Source organism: Protopterus annectens, chromosome 4.part1, assembly GCF_019279795.1.
Source record: "Protopterus annectens isolate FY-2018-M chromosome 4.part1, PAN1.0, whole genome shotgun sequence".
In the NCBI taxonomy this organism is placed as follows: Eukaryota; Metazoa; Chordata; order Ceratodontiformes; family Protopteridae; genus Protopterus; species Protopterus annectens.
Window position 1 is genome coordinate 1,010,306,097 of NC_056734.1, and position 18,135 is coordinate 1,010,324,231.

The following is an 18,135-nucleotide window of genomic DNA, read 5'->3' on the forward strand; positions in this document are numbered from 1 at the left end:
CTCTGTAGGCACCTCCTCTGGATTGATTTCTGCCTCTAGAGCGTCTATTCCTGCCTCTTTGGGATTTTGTGGAGTCTGGAAAGGACCAATTTTTGGCAGGCCAGTTCCTGCTAAACCTTGGGGGCTGAACCTGTAAGAAATCTTTAACTGTTTGTACAGATTTTGCCTTCTCTTCCATTTTCTTCATTACTTGCTGAGCAGGTGTACCAAATAGACTGGCCTTATCCATAGGAGCATCTAACAGCTTTGCTTTAACATGATCCGGTAAGACCTGTTCTTTCAACCATGCATGCCTTCTTATCACTGTGCCAGTCATGGCTGATCTAAATGAAGCCTCCAGTGCATCATAGCCACATTTTAAAGAATGGTTACTAACCTGTTGGATGTTATTCACCATTTCTAATACATATTTCTTATCTAAGGAGTCATCAGAGGACAGTTTTTTAGTTAACTGATCAAGCATAAACTCTTGGTATTGGATCATATGAAACTGACAGTTTAAAGCTCTAGCTGAGAGAGTAGCAGAGGTGTAAACTTTTTTCCCCCATCTCTCTAAGGACCTGGATTCCCTTTCAGAAGGAATAGGGTTTTTTGCTGAGGTCGAGGCTACCGCCTTAGGCCCCTGGGATATAGTTTCAGGATCTGCAAGTGGGGCCTTGTATAGGTGGCGATGAGTGTCAGGCACCCTGTAAAATCTATCTGGTTTGGCAGGAGCTGGAGGTAAAGAATCAGGAGCAGTGCAAACATCATTAAATGCATCATCCACAACAGGCAGTACAGGAGGTATAGCTAAGGGCCTATGTTGTGGTAAGTGCAGAAATGTCCTAAGCCTTTTTCTTGAATCTGAGAAATCTTGTCCCTGCCATTGGAATTGTTCTCTCATGGCATGTAAGGTTTCCCCAAAGGAAAATTCCTCTGGTGGAGAGGCAGCTGGAATGGATTCTTCAGCATCGGAATCTTCATAAGTAGAAAAAGGAGCCTCTGGCTGGTCTGTAATGTCTGAGTCATCCACAGAATCATCAGAGGACACTGGCTCGGGGGGCTCTGCTCTAGGTCTCTTTTCTGGGGGCTGAGAGGCCCTGTCTGGGTGAGATTGGGATCCCCTAATTAAGGATATTAAATCCTCTGCCAGAGTAAGCATTTGTGAACTTGAAGTGGCCCTGTGTGAGGGGGGCTTAACAGGCACTGATTTAACAGATTTGGCTGCTTTAGCCCTGGTGAAGGCCTTAATAGACATGGCTGCAGGAGGCCTAGCAGCACCACGTGCTGGGGTAGAGACATCCAAAGGGATGGTGTCTGATAAATCACTAGGAACCACAATTGTAGGCAAAATTTCTGAGGCCGATTCAACTAAGGTAGCAGGAGCCTCAGTAGTAGTCATGGATTCGGCTGAAGATTGACCGGTTTTCTCGGTTTCGGCCGAAACAGACACTCGCGGCTTGCTTAACCGTGGTTTCGGCCGAAACCGCGGACCGCGAGTGTCGGTCTTTTTCTTTGCGTTTAACAATTTGGGTAGTCGGAGGATCCGACGGCATAATGTACGCAAAATCTGAGCCGAAAAACTGTTCAGCAAACTCCGACCGACGCCTAAGCGTTCGTCGGTTGAAGGAAGCACAGGCCGAACAGGCTGCTACGTCGTGGTCTGGGCCTAAGCAAGGTAGGCAGTAAGAGTGGAAATCTTTATGAGGTATTTGTTTCCCACAAGTTAAACAGTTATTGACTTTTTCTGACATCGGCTGAGGCAAGAAAGAGTCCCCAACGGGGTACTTAGCTTTTCAGAAGTCTTCGAAGTAGTATTCGGTAGTAGTAATCTCTGGATCTGACCGACCGGCACTTGCGAACAGCTTCTGCTTGGCGCCACGGCAAGAAAGACTGAGGAAAATGGCGTCGGCTGATGCCTTTATACCCGAAGACCAGCAGAGATGACGTCGGGTGAAGTGCGACATCAGCCGAAGCCGGACCCAGACTTTGGAATCCGGCCGACCGAAGGGCTGCCTGACGACAGGACAACCCGTTTGTTATGACTGCAGATGCATCCATGAAGGACATCAGTACAACTGCAAGCTGTACCTTCCCTACTGAAATGTGGTCAGCAAGGAAACTGACAAACACACTGGAGACGAAGGCTGAAAACACACAGTTGCATTAAAAAAGTATAGTCCTTCCTAAACAGAAATAAGAGCATACGAGTAAAACTTTTAGTATACACAAATGCAGTTTAAAAGAAGTACAAAGCATGGGTTAAGTAAAGTTTACACAATCACAAAAGGGGAAAAAAAAAAAAAAAAAAAAAAAAAGAAAGATGCCAGTACAGCTAGGAGTAAACCATAACTGACAGAATGCACTTACCGTAACACATCTGGAAAGGTGACATTTTGCAACACAGCACTAAACCGAATTAACCAACACGTACATGACTGGTACAAATGAACCTAGGCAAACTTCCTCACCTACCTTACAATGAATTAACACTGGCAGCCTCTTCAAAGCCAGAATGCAAAATGCACTGGAATTTGGAAAACTAGAAACTCAAGTCTAAGCAAACAGCATCATAAGGTAGGAAGGGATATTGATTAGAAGTTATGTACCTACCATAACGTTCCATGTTAGTTGTCTTCTTCTCGCCTTCTTTCTTGCTGGAGGAGTTCGGAGCCGAACCTCGGCTCCGACTCGGCCACTCTAAAAGCTCGAGAGCTAGTTCCACCGGCTCGAGGCTCCCCTATATCCCACAATGCTAGGCGGTAACTCCTCAGATCTCGTTTGTAAGCTAGGCCCAGCTAGGAAAATTCCATAATATAGGAGAAAAGGGATAACCCACCTCTATAGGCTGACTAAAAAGGTGCCCTAAACCTGACTGAGGAAATATATATATATATATATATATATATATATATATTATACATACATACATACATACATATACACACACACACACACACACACACACACACACACACACACACACACATATAGAGGTGGTAGAAAGGATAAAGGTCACAAAACAAACTCCTCTAGGTCTGTCCAGGCTAGGGGGAAGGAGGGTGGGACGCAAGAAAGAAGGCGAGAAGACAACTAACATGGAACGTTATGGTAGGTACATAACTTCTAAATGTTAAGTTGTCTATCTCACCTTCATTCTTGCTGGATGGGACCGCATCCCTAGCACCTGGTCCCGGGTGGCCTATCGGAACAGACTCTTGAGTACAGTGGAACCAAAGTTGGCTCGGTCTCTAGAGGCTAAGTCCAACTTATAATGAGAAATGAAGGTATGGGGAGAAGCCCAAGTAGCTGCAGCACAAATCGAATCAACAGGCAGTCTGTCTTGGAAAGCTATAGATGTAGCTAAAGCTCTAGTTGAATGAGCCCTGGGTTTGGTTGGCAACTGTTGATGTCTGATCTTTTCGAATAGTTAGGAAAGAACACAGGAAGATCAATGGTTTGATTCAAATTTGCCGGTGAAGCTACCTTAGGCAAAAAGGATGGGTTGGTACGCAAAGACACCCTATCCTTATGAAACAAAAGATAAGGGGATCGACTACACAGAGCATGAAGTTCAGAGACTCTTCTGGCTGAAGTAGCTACCAACAAGAGTGTTTTCCAAGATAGCAATTTCATTGAGCATGAAGCCGCAGGTTCAAAGGGGGGAAGAATCAAGGACGTCAGAACCAAGTTGAGATCCCATAGAGGAGGAGGATCCCTGATAGGTGGTTTGAGGAGAAAAACTCCCTTTAAAAAGGCTTTGCAGAGTTTGTGAGATATAATGGAGGACTCAGACTCCAACATGAAAGTTAGATATAGCTGCCAATTGAACCTTGATGGTAGGAGACTAAGAGTGGAAAAGTTCGGCTAGAAAATCTAGAACTGATTGAATGGAAGCAGTGAAAGGATCTATATCCTTTGAATGCGCCCAATAGGAAAAACGTTTCCACTTACTATGATAAATCTTCCGAGTGGAAGATTTATGAGAGGCTATTAAAATATCTCGAACTGACTGAGATATTAGAGGAAGCCTGGCTAGAGTTGGAATTGGAGAAACCATGATGTGAGGTTCAGAGAAGGGAGGGAGCGGTGCAACTGACCCGACTGATGGGTCAAGAGGTCTGGAACTGGGTCCAGATGCCAGGGTTGCTCCAACAGATAACGGTGAAGAAATGGGAACCAAACCTGTCGAGGCCAGTAAGGGGCAATGAGGATCATGGAAGCTTTCTGAGCAATGGCTTTCTGTATTAGTTGAGATATCAGTGGAAAGGGAGTAGTTGAGATATCAGTGGAAAGGGAGGAAAAGCATACAGAAGTCCCTGGGGCCAATCGTGGACTACAGCGTCTCTGCTGGGATGGCCTGGTTGGGGAAAGAGGGTGAAATAATCGTCGCACTTGCTGTTTTGGGGAGTAGCGAAAAGGTCGCAGCAAGGTCGGCCCCACTTTCGAAAGACTTTGTCCAACACTGAATTCTTCAGAGACCACTCGTGAGGCATGAGAATAGCTCTGCTCAATTTGTCCGCAATCACATTGGACTTCCCGGGAATGTGCGTTCCTAACAGAAACCGCTGAGAAGAAATCGCCCATTGCCACAGTGAGTGCCTCTCGACATAGGGGGTAGGATCTGGTTCCGCCTTGTTTGTTGCTGTACCACACTACAGACATATTGTCTGTCTGAATTGCTATAGTTCCTTTGGGAAGAGAGTCTTGTAGGGCTTGCAACGCTAGAAGCACTGCTCTCATCTCTAGGACATTTATGTGCAAGTGGCGTTCGAAAGGTTGCCATACGCCCTGAACCGTCCTGCCCTGGTAATGCCCCCCCCCCACCCGATTAGGGAGGCGTCCGTTGTCAGTGTAGCAACCAGAGGGGGAGGAACAAAGGGTCTTTCTAGGAAGAGCTGGGGGGATGTGATCCACCAAGAAAGACGATTCCTGCACGATTGTGTTATCGTAATGGAATGGGACACTGGAAGTTGTTGGTACGACCATTGTGCGAATAGCATCCATTGTAAGATTCTCATGTGGAATCTGGCTAAAGGAAGAAGAGGGATAGCAGCCGCCATTATCCCTAAGACCTTCAGGGCCAGTCTGACTGATTTTGTTGCTTTGCAAGACAAGAGAGACTTGTCTGTGTATGTCTGCTATTCTCTGCTCTGTGAGTCTGGCTGACATGCTGACTGTGTCTAGATTTGCGCCTATGAAGGTAATAACACAAGGCGACAAGACGGACTTTTCGTAATTTATTGAAATGCCTAATGTTTGACATGTGAAAGGTACAGTCTCTGGCAAGAAGCAGAAGATGCCTGGTGGGGGCTGTAAGGAGCCAGTCGTCTAAATACGGAAACACTTGGAATCCTTGACATCTCAAATGAGAGGCGACCACTGCCATGCATTTGGTAAACACTCGGGGGGGCTGTAGTGAGTCCAAAGGGCAGGGCCCTGAATTGGAAATGACTGGTTCCCAGCCTGAAGCGGAGGAATCTCCTGGAGCGTCGGCTCATTTTGATGTGGTAGTACGCATCCTGGAGATCTACAGAGCACATCCAGTTGTCCCGCCCCAAAAGGGGTAGAATGGACTGCAGCGTGACCATCCGAAATTTTGTTTTCTTGACAGACTTGTTCAAGTTGCTGAGGTCCAAAATGGGTCTCCAGCCCCCTGTTTTCTTTGGAACCAAAAAGAATTTGGAGTAGATTCTGGACCCTTGTTGGTCTGCTGGAACTGGTTGAATGGCTCTTTTTGCAAGCAGCTTTGATATTTCTAGCGCAGCTTGCTCCCTTTGACTGGGTGGAACGTCTGGAAGGGATTTTTTTGATTGCTTTGGAATGCAAAAGAATGGGATTGTATAGCCTTCGGAAATGATAGACTGTACCCACTTGTCTTGAGTTAGGAATTGCCAGGCTTCTCGGTACAGAGATAATCTTCCCCCGACTTCCTCCGAAGGTGGACAGTCGGGCAACACCTCAGGGATGCTGAAAGGGCTTGTCGTAGAAGGTCTCTCGACTGCCCTGATTCTGCGGGCCCCCTCTGCCTCTAGGGCAGCGTCTACCATTATTGTTCCCCCCTCTGCCTCTAGAGGGGAACCGACTCTGTGCGTCAGGCAAAGCTCCTTGAGATTGTTTGCGGAACCACATCTTTCCGCCCTTCTGGCCTTTGGGGTAAGGCCTAGGAGGAGTAGAAAAACGGACTCCCACGGCAGAGAGAGTCTTGCCTTCAGTCTCGCACCTAGTCAGGGTTTCCTTCACTTGAGGACCAAGAGGATGATCCATCAAGCGGGGAGTTAGTGAAGGGCCTTGAAAGGGTCCATAAAATTACATAGCCGCATCCAGGAGTGCCGGCGTAAGGCCACACCTGTACCTGCGCTCTACTCGCTCCATCCACGCATGAAAGGAGGCATGGAGGAGTTAACTATTGAGTTGAGGGTAGCCAGCTGAGAGTTCATCCTATCCTGAAAACCCGCAGCTGTTGGATCCTTTAACATTTCACTCGCTTCCTTGATCAAATCTCTCTGGAGGCAGTGAAATGACACAGGTAGTTCAGCGAGCGCATAGAAAAGGTCGCTGACGAGAACATCCGCTTCCCGTACCTGTCCATAGTCCTAGACTCCTTGTTAGGAGGATGGACAGGCACTGAAGGATCAGCTAGCTCCTTCTTGGTGGCTGCAGCCACCACCATAGCATCCACAGAGGCGCCTTTGGTCAAAAATTCTTTGTCCTTGGGGGCAGTAATAAACTTTGAAGGTCTCCTGGGGGTGGGGTCCACAGAGTCAGGAGCCGTCCAGGCCTTCTTTGCCACCACCTGCATAAGGGGGTCAAAAGGAGGGGACACCCAGGAGGTGGAAGGGCGAGAGCCAAATGCCTCAAGATACACAGATTCATCCTCTGAAGGGTTGAGGGCTGGCCAATTCCCCCTCTGTTTTAGGATCTCGAGGATGTCTGCAAAAGAGGCATCTTCAGAGGGGGAACGAGGGGACCCTTCAAAATCCTCTAAATCGGTGTCAGAGGTGACAGACTCAGGGGAGTCGATGTGCTTCCTCTTGCACTGCCTCTTCCTAGGAGGCTCTCCTACCGGGTCAGGAGAGGCCTCGGAAGAGGAGGAGATCCCCACTGGGGATACTTGAGGAACTGGCTCTCTGCGATCCAGGATGAGGGAGTGAGCAGAAATCACCGGAGGCACCGTGGAGGGAGGGGCAGATGGAGCCGACTGTGGTGTCGAACCAGGTTCTAACACGCTCCTCATGACCTCGAAGGCACCCCTGTCAGGCAGAGCTAGAGGTCTCCGCTCCGAAAAGCGGAAAACCTCCCCTGGCACAGACAGTGATGGCTCAGAGGCCGATGTCGGAGCCGAACTAACCAGCGCTGAAGCACCGAGAGGGAAGCGAGGTCGGACAAGGGTCCGATGCCACTCGCCCCCTCGGAGCCAACGAGGGAAATCCAGCGCCAAGATTCCTCCAAGGAAGAAATCGGAGCAGACGGTACCGAAGACAACGGTATCGGTTCCGACGCAGCCACAGTCTCGGGTCCGAGCTGCCCCAGCTCCGAACTCAAAGGAGTTGGAGGAGGAATATTCTGAGTGATGGGATTAGCCATCGACTGTTGAGTCGGGCTTTGAAGCATCTAGGCCAGTGCCTCGGACTTAAGAAGTCTACTCACTACCCTCTGAAGGTCATGACCCAACAGTCTCGACGACCTAGAGGAGTGAGATCTATGGCTCCGTTCAGACAGCAATGGAGATGCTGGAGCCGAATGAATGGAGCCGACAGATGGTGACCTGGACCTTTTTCTGGAGTTCGGTTCCGACAATCTGATCGGAGCAGACTCACCGGTGTCTGCCTCTGCTCCGGCCGGAGCCGAGGAAATAGCAGGGACATGAGTTAGAGAATCATCGGCTCCGGCCGGAGCAGATGTTAGAGAATCATCAGCTCCGGCCGGAGCCGATGTTCGAACAGCCTTCGAAGCCCCAGAAGACTACTTGGATACCGGAGCCGATGGTCTGGTAGGCTTCGAGGGTTTCCCCAAAGACTGAGTCGGGGGACCCTCAGGCTTCAATAAGCCCCTTAGAATAAGCTTATTTTTACGCTCCTGCAGGACTCTAGGGCTGAAGCCATGGCAAACAGCACATGAGTCCTGCAGGTGCAAAGGTTCCCAGGCAGTACACACAAGAAGTGTGACCGTCTGTCAGAGACATCTTCTGACAGCACGAGTCACACTTCTTAAAGCCCGAGACCTTTGAATCCTTAGACATGTCTAAAGTAGAAAAAGTGTAACCACACAATCACACACACACAAACACACCGATTACACTTATTAGAAATTTAAATTAAACTTAAATTAAATTACAAGTAATTTAGAAAATTAAGTCCCTACAAACACAATCACTCCAACTTAGTAGGAAGGGAGGGACTGGGCCCAAGGGAAGAACTCAAGTGAGTTTCAGGAAAAAAAAAAAAAGGGAAAATTTTGACTGGAAATGGAAGGGAACTACTTACTTTATAAAACTATGAAGAAAACTAACTTAAAAGGGGAAGTTTATCTAAGATATTAACTAGTTTTCTTAAACTGACCTTAAACGCACCTCGATCGCTATAGCGGCAAACGAGATCTGAGGAGTTACCGCCTAGCATTGTGGGATATAGGGGAGCCTCGAGCCGGTGGAACTAGCTCTCGAGCTTTTAGAGTAGCCGAGTCGGAGCAGAGGTTCGGCTCCGAACCCATCCAGCAAGAATGAAGGCGAGATAGACAACTTAACATCTTATATTAAAGCACAATTTCTTATCTGGAAAAAAGTGGCCAGGAAAGCCAAAGTATAAACTCACCCCCCCCCCCCCTGGACCAAATGAAACTGAAGCTAGAAGAATAGAAGACAGGGTTCTTGAGAGTTGCAGGACCTTTGCAACACCAGTTCCCAGGCTGCCAAGCTCACGCATTGAAATGTGGCTTTAATGTCCTGGAAACATCAAGCACTTGACTCAGAAACAGTCCCTTCCCGATCTTGTAAAACTGGTAACAAAAATTAACTGGTTTCTCTTATAGATTAGGGCTGTGGAATTGCAGGGATCCAATGATGTCCTTTTCATTGGTCCTCACTTACGGTTACAGATCCAATACTCTGCTGCATACTTCAGAGTTTGTATCAAACTCCCCAAGCTCCTTCTACCATAATGTCTCAGAGGTTCCACCAGAGCTCCTTTATTGGTACCGCAACTGTCTTATTAAAAATGGTTTTATCTTTTCTTCTTCTTCCCTCTAGTTTTTTCTGATCACCCAAGTTGTCTCCCTTACCTTTATTTCTGTACTTTTTCATAGTATTCGCTCTCTACCATTGCTGGTAGAGTTTCGCTTACACCCCCCCCCCCCCTTTTGGTAGTCTTTTCTACAATAGTTGCCTGCCCCCCCCCCTTTATAGCTAGGAAAGGAAACCATCTTGTTTGACTTGATTGTTTGTTCTTGTTTCTGCCCACAATCTACAGTATATCAGACAAACCCACAGGCTTTAAAAACACTTCTTGGGGGCTTAAGATCCCAAATTCAGATCCCCACAAGGAGTGTGTTTATTGCTTTCCGGGCTGGGCACGACACTTAGACATGTCATGCAGTACATGCACCACGTTTAATCCGAAGCCCTGGAAGGCAGAAGAAATAAATTTAAGGGGTCTTCTTCCCTTTTATTATTAATTTATTGTTGGTTAACCAGGTTAGTCCAGCTGGGCTTGTGACCCATTTTCAGTGGAGACCAGAGGAGAAAAGCTCAGAATACAAATACAGACATTTGCAACATTACAAAATATAAAGTACAGAGTTTTGTAAAACTTGGAAAAGGCAAAAATACAGAAAGTTACCACATTAGTAACAGATAATGTGAGTATATTATATCAAAATTATTATGTACAGAAAATGACAGTTTTACATTAATAGATACACTGCTTAGCAATTAAGAGTGTCAGTTTGAGAATATGTGTAAGGCAGGTTAGAGGGGGGCATGCAAAAGTAATAGGAAAGATGTATAATAATATGCAATATAAAGAATAATTTGGAAAGATGTAAAGAGAAAGACCTATGACATATTAAATTTTGCAAAGAAAAATGAATTAGGAGTGTAGTTACTGGTGTGGGTGTTTTAGGTGGGAGCATGTGAAGGACATTCCCATTTGGAGGAGAGATGGGAGTGAGCATGAATTTGTAGTTATGGTATGTTACGTAGTGGTGTGGGGAGAGCGTTCCACAGTTTGGCTACGGTGTGGGATAGCAATAGTTGTCCAGGTGGGTGCAGGGGTTTGTGTACATGTAGGAGGTTTTGGCCTTTGGATCTCAGGGTGTGTCCAGGTGTGTAGGGTGTTATTTGGAAAGAGAGGGGCATTCTGTTGATTTAAAGATGAGTTTGTGGGCTGTTGTAAGTTGTAGGTATTTTAGGTGGTTGTGGAGTTCAAGCCAGTTCAGGGTGTGAAGGGAGTAGCAGTGATGGGGGTCTCGAAACCCCTCCGAACATAGTAAGCCTGCTCCTGTATAGCAGTGAAGCCACCAAAAAAGAAACTCTCAGATCCGCCCACTCTGGATCTGAAGACTATTCAATTTTCGTATCAGAAGCCTTAACTTTCGTATCAGAAGCCTTCAGATCCCAAGGCTTCTGTTCCTACAGTTGCCACAATCAATCCAAAAGCACCCCCCCCACCAAATCCCAAGTACTCAGATCCGAAGCAGTATGCTTTTTTTGGAGTACCACCCACAAATATATTAAGCCAATTTGCCTACCCTGCCTGTGCAGCTTCTCCAACCACAGAAACATTTCAAGCCCCCCCCATGCACTTCTTCCTCTAGGTCCTCCAGAAGCTTTGTGGAAACAGATATGGACAGCGTGATGCAAAAGATTCTCAGAGCTCAGTTCCAGATGAGGGCCTTAAAACCTCAGTCCCCTACTGGATATGAGTATGCCTGTCACATCTAAGACTTTCTACTACTCCGATCCATCCAGCAGTTTCAGAGCCCAAGAATCAGATGCCCCACAATGCTCTGTGCTGGATCCAAGGAAATTTTCTTCCTCTACTCTGACTTTTCCTGACTAGTTCTGCCCCAGTACTCTGCTTCATGTGGATGGTACTCTGCTTCATGTGGTTGGGAAGCCTGTTCCAGAGAAGACATAGCTTGATACACATACCTCTCTCTCTAACATATCCTATTTCAGTAGTAGACTCTCTAACTGATCCTATTTCAGTAGTAGACTAGGTATAGATCATTAACAAGAATTCTGATGCTGTTTTGCAGATATGAAACGGGCCCAGAGTGGGCTCCAAGGATGCTCTGTAGGCCAGGCATAGATTGCTTCTCAGCAGTCTGTAGGAGATAGCACAGGGACAGGGCTTTGAGAGTTTACGGAAATGTTTATGCCCCAAATTCTTTGTGAACAACCTCTGGAGACCTCCCAGCTGTTGTATATGACTGCTCAGGTACACAAAGAGGCATTGTACTCAAACAGCAGCATCCTTGGACCTACCTGCTATATCCTTGCTTGCAGCTTCTACAACGTAGAATGGTTTCCTTACTACAACAGACACTATGGTCAAAGATCATGCTAATGTCAACATGTGTTCCTCAAATTCATGACCACTGGGCTTACTTGAGAGTGCATCACCATCATTCTAGTTTCCAATGGTAGCAGTTTTCCCACAAGATACTATTATGCATTCCTTGGTACGGAGTTTTGGATTGTAGTTCTGGCACCAGTTAGTAGTTTTGTCAGGCCTTCTTGAAGGGCAAGTATCTTTGGGAGATTGTAGCACCTAACGTGGGCTTTGCCTTTATACACAGATGCCAAAAAGGAGTGGAACAAGTACCTAGCCTAAAGGGACTCTACCAGTGACTTGCCCCTGTGATGGTAGACCCCCCTTTAACTTTTTGGGTTGAGCGGGTAAGCCAGCTAGTTATCCATCGGGTGACATTGGGGATTTATACCTACTTTTGTGCGTGTCTACTACATAAAGTAAGGTTTGGTCTCAAATGGCTTGGTCAGGCCAAGGTAAGCAATAGTCACCATTCTGCCCTTGTTAATTGCTTTGGTGAAATTCTCCAAGTCCACCAAGTTGAGTAGGCAATGACATGCCCTTGATTAAACCAAGCTGGGATGGATCCAATATTTGAACACTTCCTATGCATAAGACTACAGATCTGTAGATGTCCTGTTCTTGCACTGGGAGATAACAGTTGCAATTCTCCATTTGCATGGCACAAGGCGCTTCTGGACACTACAGTTTAATAGCATTTTTAGTGCTCCTGATATACCAAAAAGCAAGAGATCCAATGGGACTGGAGCCAGCAATTCCACAGCCTGTAAAGAAAGAGGATTTTTCCACTTCTGCTGATAATGCAATTGAATCAACTTAAGTGCTGAAGAAAATGACAGCTTCCATAATCAAACTGCCCAAAATATTTACCTAGTGGCTGCTGAATTATGTTATCTAATGTCACCTTCCAAAGAAGTTATGACATTTAATAAAAGGTGACAAACCAACACTCAAGTAACCTGCAGAATATACACAAAGCAAAAGTAGTAATGTCCTGTAGTATTCAAGATGAGTGCCACATCTGATTTAACAAAAAAATAAAATACACAAACTTATGCCATAACAATGTTACCTTCATTTTGTCCATAATGAAATTTGTTCCCAACATATTGTATTTCTTCTCGGGATTGGCAGCACAATGCTTGTCAGCCCAGGTAGTTTTTCCTGCACCTGGCAAACCCACCATCATCAGCATCTACAAAAACAGAAAAAAAAAATAGGTAAAACCTAACTGCTTGTTACCAACAATCTAAAAACACTAGCCCAACACACTTCAATCCTAACCAATGGTGATATACCTACACATTTTCACCTTTTATTTTTGGTCAATTTTTCATAAAAATTGTGGCTTTCTGGCAAATTCATGGCAAATCATTAAAGATTGAAGTTACAAAATGATAAGACAAAAGTTTTAGACTTCATACCCTTCAGAACATTCATGTTAATGCAAAACCTGTTCTAGCAACTTTTCAAGTCTATAAGAGCAATATTTCAAAACTGTCCCTATTTGCACCACTTGGCTTTGTCCAGATTTCTTACTAACAGGTTGAGAGGTATTCACAATATTCATCCTAATCCAGGCCCAAAACAACTCATCTCAAAAGAAAACAAAGTTAATAGTTTTGATTAAAAATCAAACAGCACCTTATCCAACTAACAGTAAGTAGTCAACTAACAATGCCAAAGGTATTAAATCACAGAACTCCATGCTTGGACAGCTGTTCAAAAGCCTAGTATCCCAGCCATAACAAATACAACCAAATATTTGCCACACTGAAATATCACCAAACTATAAAAATTAGGAATGACCTAAATAAAAGGCGGTGGTGTAGCAATACCATACCCAGACTGTCAATCTAATACCGTATAAAATACCCCCATACCACAATTTAATACAGAACTTCACTTTCCTCAAACACAAATCTGTATCAACTTATACTTCCCCCAAGCAATACTATCCATGTATTAGAAAACATTCTATACTTAATCTCAACTTCCATCCCTCATGAAAATATTAAATTGGCTTGGTCTTGTAACTACCTCCCCTAAAATTAGCATAAATCTTGGTGGATACAAACTCCAACATATTTTAGCAAAAACTCAAATTCCAGACTATTTTAGTATCTAATCCCACTAAATTTACCTCATCTGGCACCCTATTAAATCCCCTGAGTGGCCATCTCAGTCTTTACTAAATGTCACACACAAAATGGACCAAAAAAGCAAACTATAAAAAATATTCTTGACAAATTTTAAACCACCAGACATTCAATAATGTACTGGAATACACTAAGAAATATCCCAGTAGGTGATACCGTTGAGAAGTTAACTTTTAGTTATGTACTTACCATAACTTTACATGTATGGGATCCATCTCGCCTACATTCTGTACTGATGGGTTCGGAGCCGATCCTCGGCTCCGACTCGGCACGCTATACTATAGAACGAAGTCTCTTATTGGCTGAGCTATCCTACATCCCAGGATGCACCACCACTGCTTCCCCAGATCTTGTTTGTCCGCACACATGCACACACACATAGACTGTGGATATAATATTGCCAGGCGTTTCAAGATGAAACGGCTGAACTCGAACCGTCCGGTCTCTTCTGATCTCCAAGGAAGGGGGAAGGAGGGTGGGTTATTAGGAATGTAGGCGAGACGGATCCCATACATCTAAAGTTATGGTAGGTAGGTACATAACTAAAAGATGTTATGTGATCCTATCTCGCCTACATTCTGTACTGATGGGACAGCGTCCCTAGCACCAGATTCCTGAGTGGCTCACTGGAAAACACTCCTGAGAACTGTGGAACCGAAGGAAGCTCGCCCCCGAGATGTCACGTCCAATTTGTAATGAGAAATGAAGGTGTGAGGAGAAGACCACGTAGCCGCAGCACAAATGTCACTAATGGCAAGCTTAGCATGAAAGGCTGCCGAAGTAGCCATAGCCCTGGTAGAATGAGCTTTCACTGTAGTTGTAAGCTCTTTATTAGAAATGAAGTAAATATGACTGATACAGTCTCTGATCCACTTGGCAATAGTGACTTTCGTGACTGCTTTGCCCAATTTATTGTCCGAAAAGGACACAAACAACTGATCTGTTTTCCGTGTTTGGTGCGTCCCATCCAAATAGAAGCGCAATTGCCTGTGAACATCCAAGGTGTGAAAGATATATTCCGCTCTGAGTACTTTGGGAAGAAAACTTTCAGTTATGTACTTACCATAACTTTAGATGTTTGGGATCCATCTCGCCTACATTCTGTACTGATGGGCTCTGAGCCGATCCTCGGCTCCGACTCTGCACGCTATGCTATAGAGCGAAGCCTCTTATTGGCTGAGCTATTTTCTATCCCAGGATGCACCACCACTAATCCCCCAGATCTTGTTTGTCCGCATTCATGCACACACACATAACTGTTTATATAACATTGCCAGATGTTTCAAGATGAAACAATAGAATTCGGACCGTCCGATCTCTTCTGATCTCCAAGGCAGGGGGAAGGAGGGTGGGTTATTAGGAATGTAGGCGAGATGGATCCCAAACATCTAAAGTTATGGTAAGTACACAACTAAAAGATGTTATGTGATCCTATCTCGCCTACATTCTGTACAGATGGGACAGCGTCCCTAGCACCTAATTCCTGAGTGGCTCACTGGAAAACACACCTGAGCACTGTGGAACCAAATGAAGCTCGCCCCCGAGATGCCACATCCAATTTGTAGTGGGAAATGAAAGTGTGCGGGGAAGACCACGTAGCCGCAGCACAAATGTCACTAATGGCAAGCTTAGAATGGAATGCTATTGAAGTAGCCATAGCTCTTGTAGAGTGAGCTTTGATAGAGGTTGTAAGCTCTTTATTAGAAGAGGAATAAGCCTGACTAATACAGTCCCTGATCCATTTGGCAATAGTGACCTTTGTGACAGCTTTGCCCAATTTATTATCCGAAAAGGACACCAGCAATTGATCTGTTTTTCGTGTTTGTTGGGTCCTGTCTAAATAAAAATGCAATTGCCTATGAACATCCAATGTGTAGAAGATGTATTCCGCTTTGTTTGAGTACTTTGGAAAGAAAACTGGAAGTTCTAATGACTGTTGCAGGCAAAAACTGGAACAAACTTTAGGGAGAAAAGATGGATCAGGCCTGAGGGATACTCTAGCTTTGTGAAAAACTAGGTACGGTGGTTTTACAGATATAGAGCTTGAAGCTCTGAAACTCTTCTGGCAGAAGTAATCGCAACCAGAAAGGCAGTTTTCCAAGAAAGAAATTTCAAATCACATGTTGCTGCCGGTTCGAAGGGGGAGGAGGTTAAGGCACGTAACACCACATCGAGATCCCACGGAGGAGCAGGATGAGAAATCGGAGGTCGTAAAAGCACAGCACCTTTCATGAAGGTTTTACACAATCTGTTGCTCATTAAAGGTGGGTTTATAGATTCATGGAAATTGGAAATAGCTGCCAATTGGACCTTGATGGTGGAGACTGAAGAACCTTGATTGAATAGGGAAGTCAGAAATTTCAGGACTTCCGATACCGGAGCAGTGATGGGATCCAGACCCCCGGAGCAGTGATGGGATCCAGACCCCGGAGTTGAGCCCAAATAGCAAATCTCTTCCATTTGCTAGTATACAATTTCTTAGTGGCAGACTTGTGGGCCGAGGATAAGATATGTATGACTTCCGGGTCTAAGGTATGATTCCTGACTATAGTCGGAAGAGGAGGAGCCAAGCTGTTAACTTCAAAGTGTGAAGGGACTGATGGAGTTGTCCCGACTGATGAATTAATAGGTCTGGGATCTGATCCAGGAACCATGGACCGTCCAGAGCATATTTCCGAAGATAGGTGAACCATACCGGACGAGGCCAGTAAGGGGCAACTAAAGTAATTTTGCTCCCGGGCCAAGGATGGGCTAATGCGTCCATAGGACTCTCCCCCGGAGCTGGAGTGAGAGAGAAGAACTTTCTGCACTTCGCGTTCAGCGGGGTTGCAAAAAGGTCGCAACAAGGAGTTCCCCATCTGCTGAAGTTGTCACTGCATCGTTCAGAGACCACTCGTGAGGAGAGAGGATAGTTCTGCTTAGTCTGTCGGCTATCACGTTGGATTTGCCAGGGATACGAGTTGCTACCAGAAAATGTCTGGTCGCCACTGCCCATTCCCAAACTCTCATGGCCTCTCTGCAAAGAGGGTAGGATCTGGTCCCTCCTTGCTTGTTCAGATACCAGACTACTGACATGTTGTCGGAGTGAATGGCAATTACGCCCTGAGGGAGGTAATCGTGGAGGGCTTGTAAAGACAGAAGCACCGCCCTCATTTCTAAAATGTTGATATGAAGGAGACTTGACCTGCCCAGGGAATGCCCCCCCCACCCCATCTTGGGAGGCGTCTGTTGTCAATGTGGCCATAGGAGGAGGTGGAACAAAGGGTCGTCCCTGATCCAGATTGGAGGGCACCAGCCACCAGCGAAGGTCCCGTTTGCAGTTTTCCGTGATCCGTATGAGGTGACAGAGGGAGATCCTGAAAGGACCACTGTGTCGAAAGGAGCCACTGTGGCGGGTCCGGGATTTTCTTGGACGACGGTGGGGAGTGTGAAAAGGGGATGGCGTAACCTCCGGCGATGATTCGAAGCACCCATCAGTCCTGAGCGATACCCTCCCAGGCTTTTAGGTGCCTCGAAAAACGACCCCCGACTGGCTCCGGAGCTGCACAGTCGGGCAATCCTTCAGGTAGGGAGTGTCGGCAAAGGAAGACTTAAAGGCTTCCGCAAAATGACACAGGCGGAGCCAGGCTTGCCTCCGTAGGGCAACACCAGTACCCGCCGCTCTACTCGCCCCCTCGGCTGCATATGAAATGAGCCTCATGGACGAGTTTGATATCGATGACAGCGTAGCCAACTGAGAGCCAACTGTCTGGGCCAGCTGCTCAGGTAGGTTACCCAAGAGGGTATCTGAAAGCTCCTTGATCAGATCCCTCTGAAATCTAGTGAAGTGCGTTAAATAGTTCAGGGACCTTAAGGTAAGGCAGCTGAACTGAGGTGCTTCCGTACCGATCCATGCTCCTAGACTCCTTATTAGGAGGATGGACGGACGTCGAAGCCTCTGCTACATCTTGTTGGGTAGCAGATGCCACCACCAAGGCATCTACAGCCACACCCAAAAACTCCTTCTCTGGGGGTGCTGATAAGAACTTATTTGGGCGAGCAGGCACCGGTTCCACAGAGTCTGGATGTTCCCACGCCCTTCGACAGATCTAGGAGCTCGAAGGGCGGAGACACCCAGGAGGCGGAGGGCTGAGCCCCGAAGGCCTTGAGGAACACCGACTCGTCAGCGGAAGGGGGTTTGGAATGCCAGCCGCCTCGTTGTTTGAGGGCTTCCAAGATGTCTGCAAAGGAGACATCATCTGAGGATGACTTAGGGGACCCCTCCACATCATCAAGATCGATGTCCGACGTGAGAGACTCATCGAGGGAGTCGACGTGCTTCCTCTTGCACAGTCTTTTCCTTGGGGGTTCCTCTGAAGAAGCTTCAGAGGGACCTCCAGGAGGGGGGGGGGACCCCACTGGGGGTGACCTCAGGCCCCAGGGCTCCGTTGTCTAGGGACAGGGGG

At 46.3% G+C, this 18,135-nt stretch overlaps 1 protein-coding gene across 1 annotated transcript in view; it reads right to left on the bottom strand.

Annotated features, from left to right (window-relative positions):
- LOC122801160 (heterogeneous nuclear ribonucleoprotein U-like protein 1) overlaps window positions 1–18,135 on the bottom strand; it is a gene marked incomplete in the record, with an annotated part of 399,977 nt that overhangs the window by 247,693 nt on the left and 134,149 nt on the right. Inside the window, 1 exon segment of the mRNA XM_044070719.1 lies at window positions 12,604–12,726. Within this exon segment, the coding sequence (XP_043926654.1) occupies window positions 12,604–12,726 (123 nt within the window).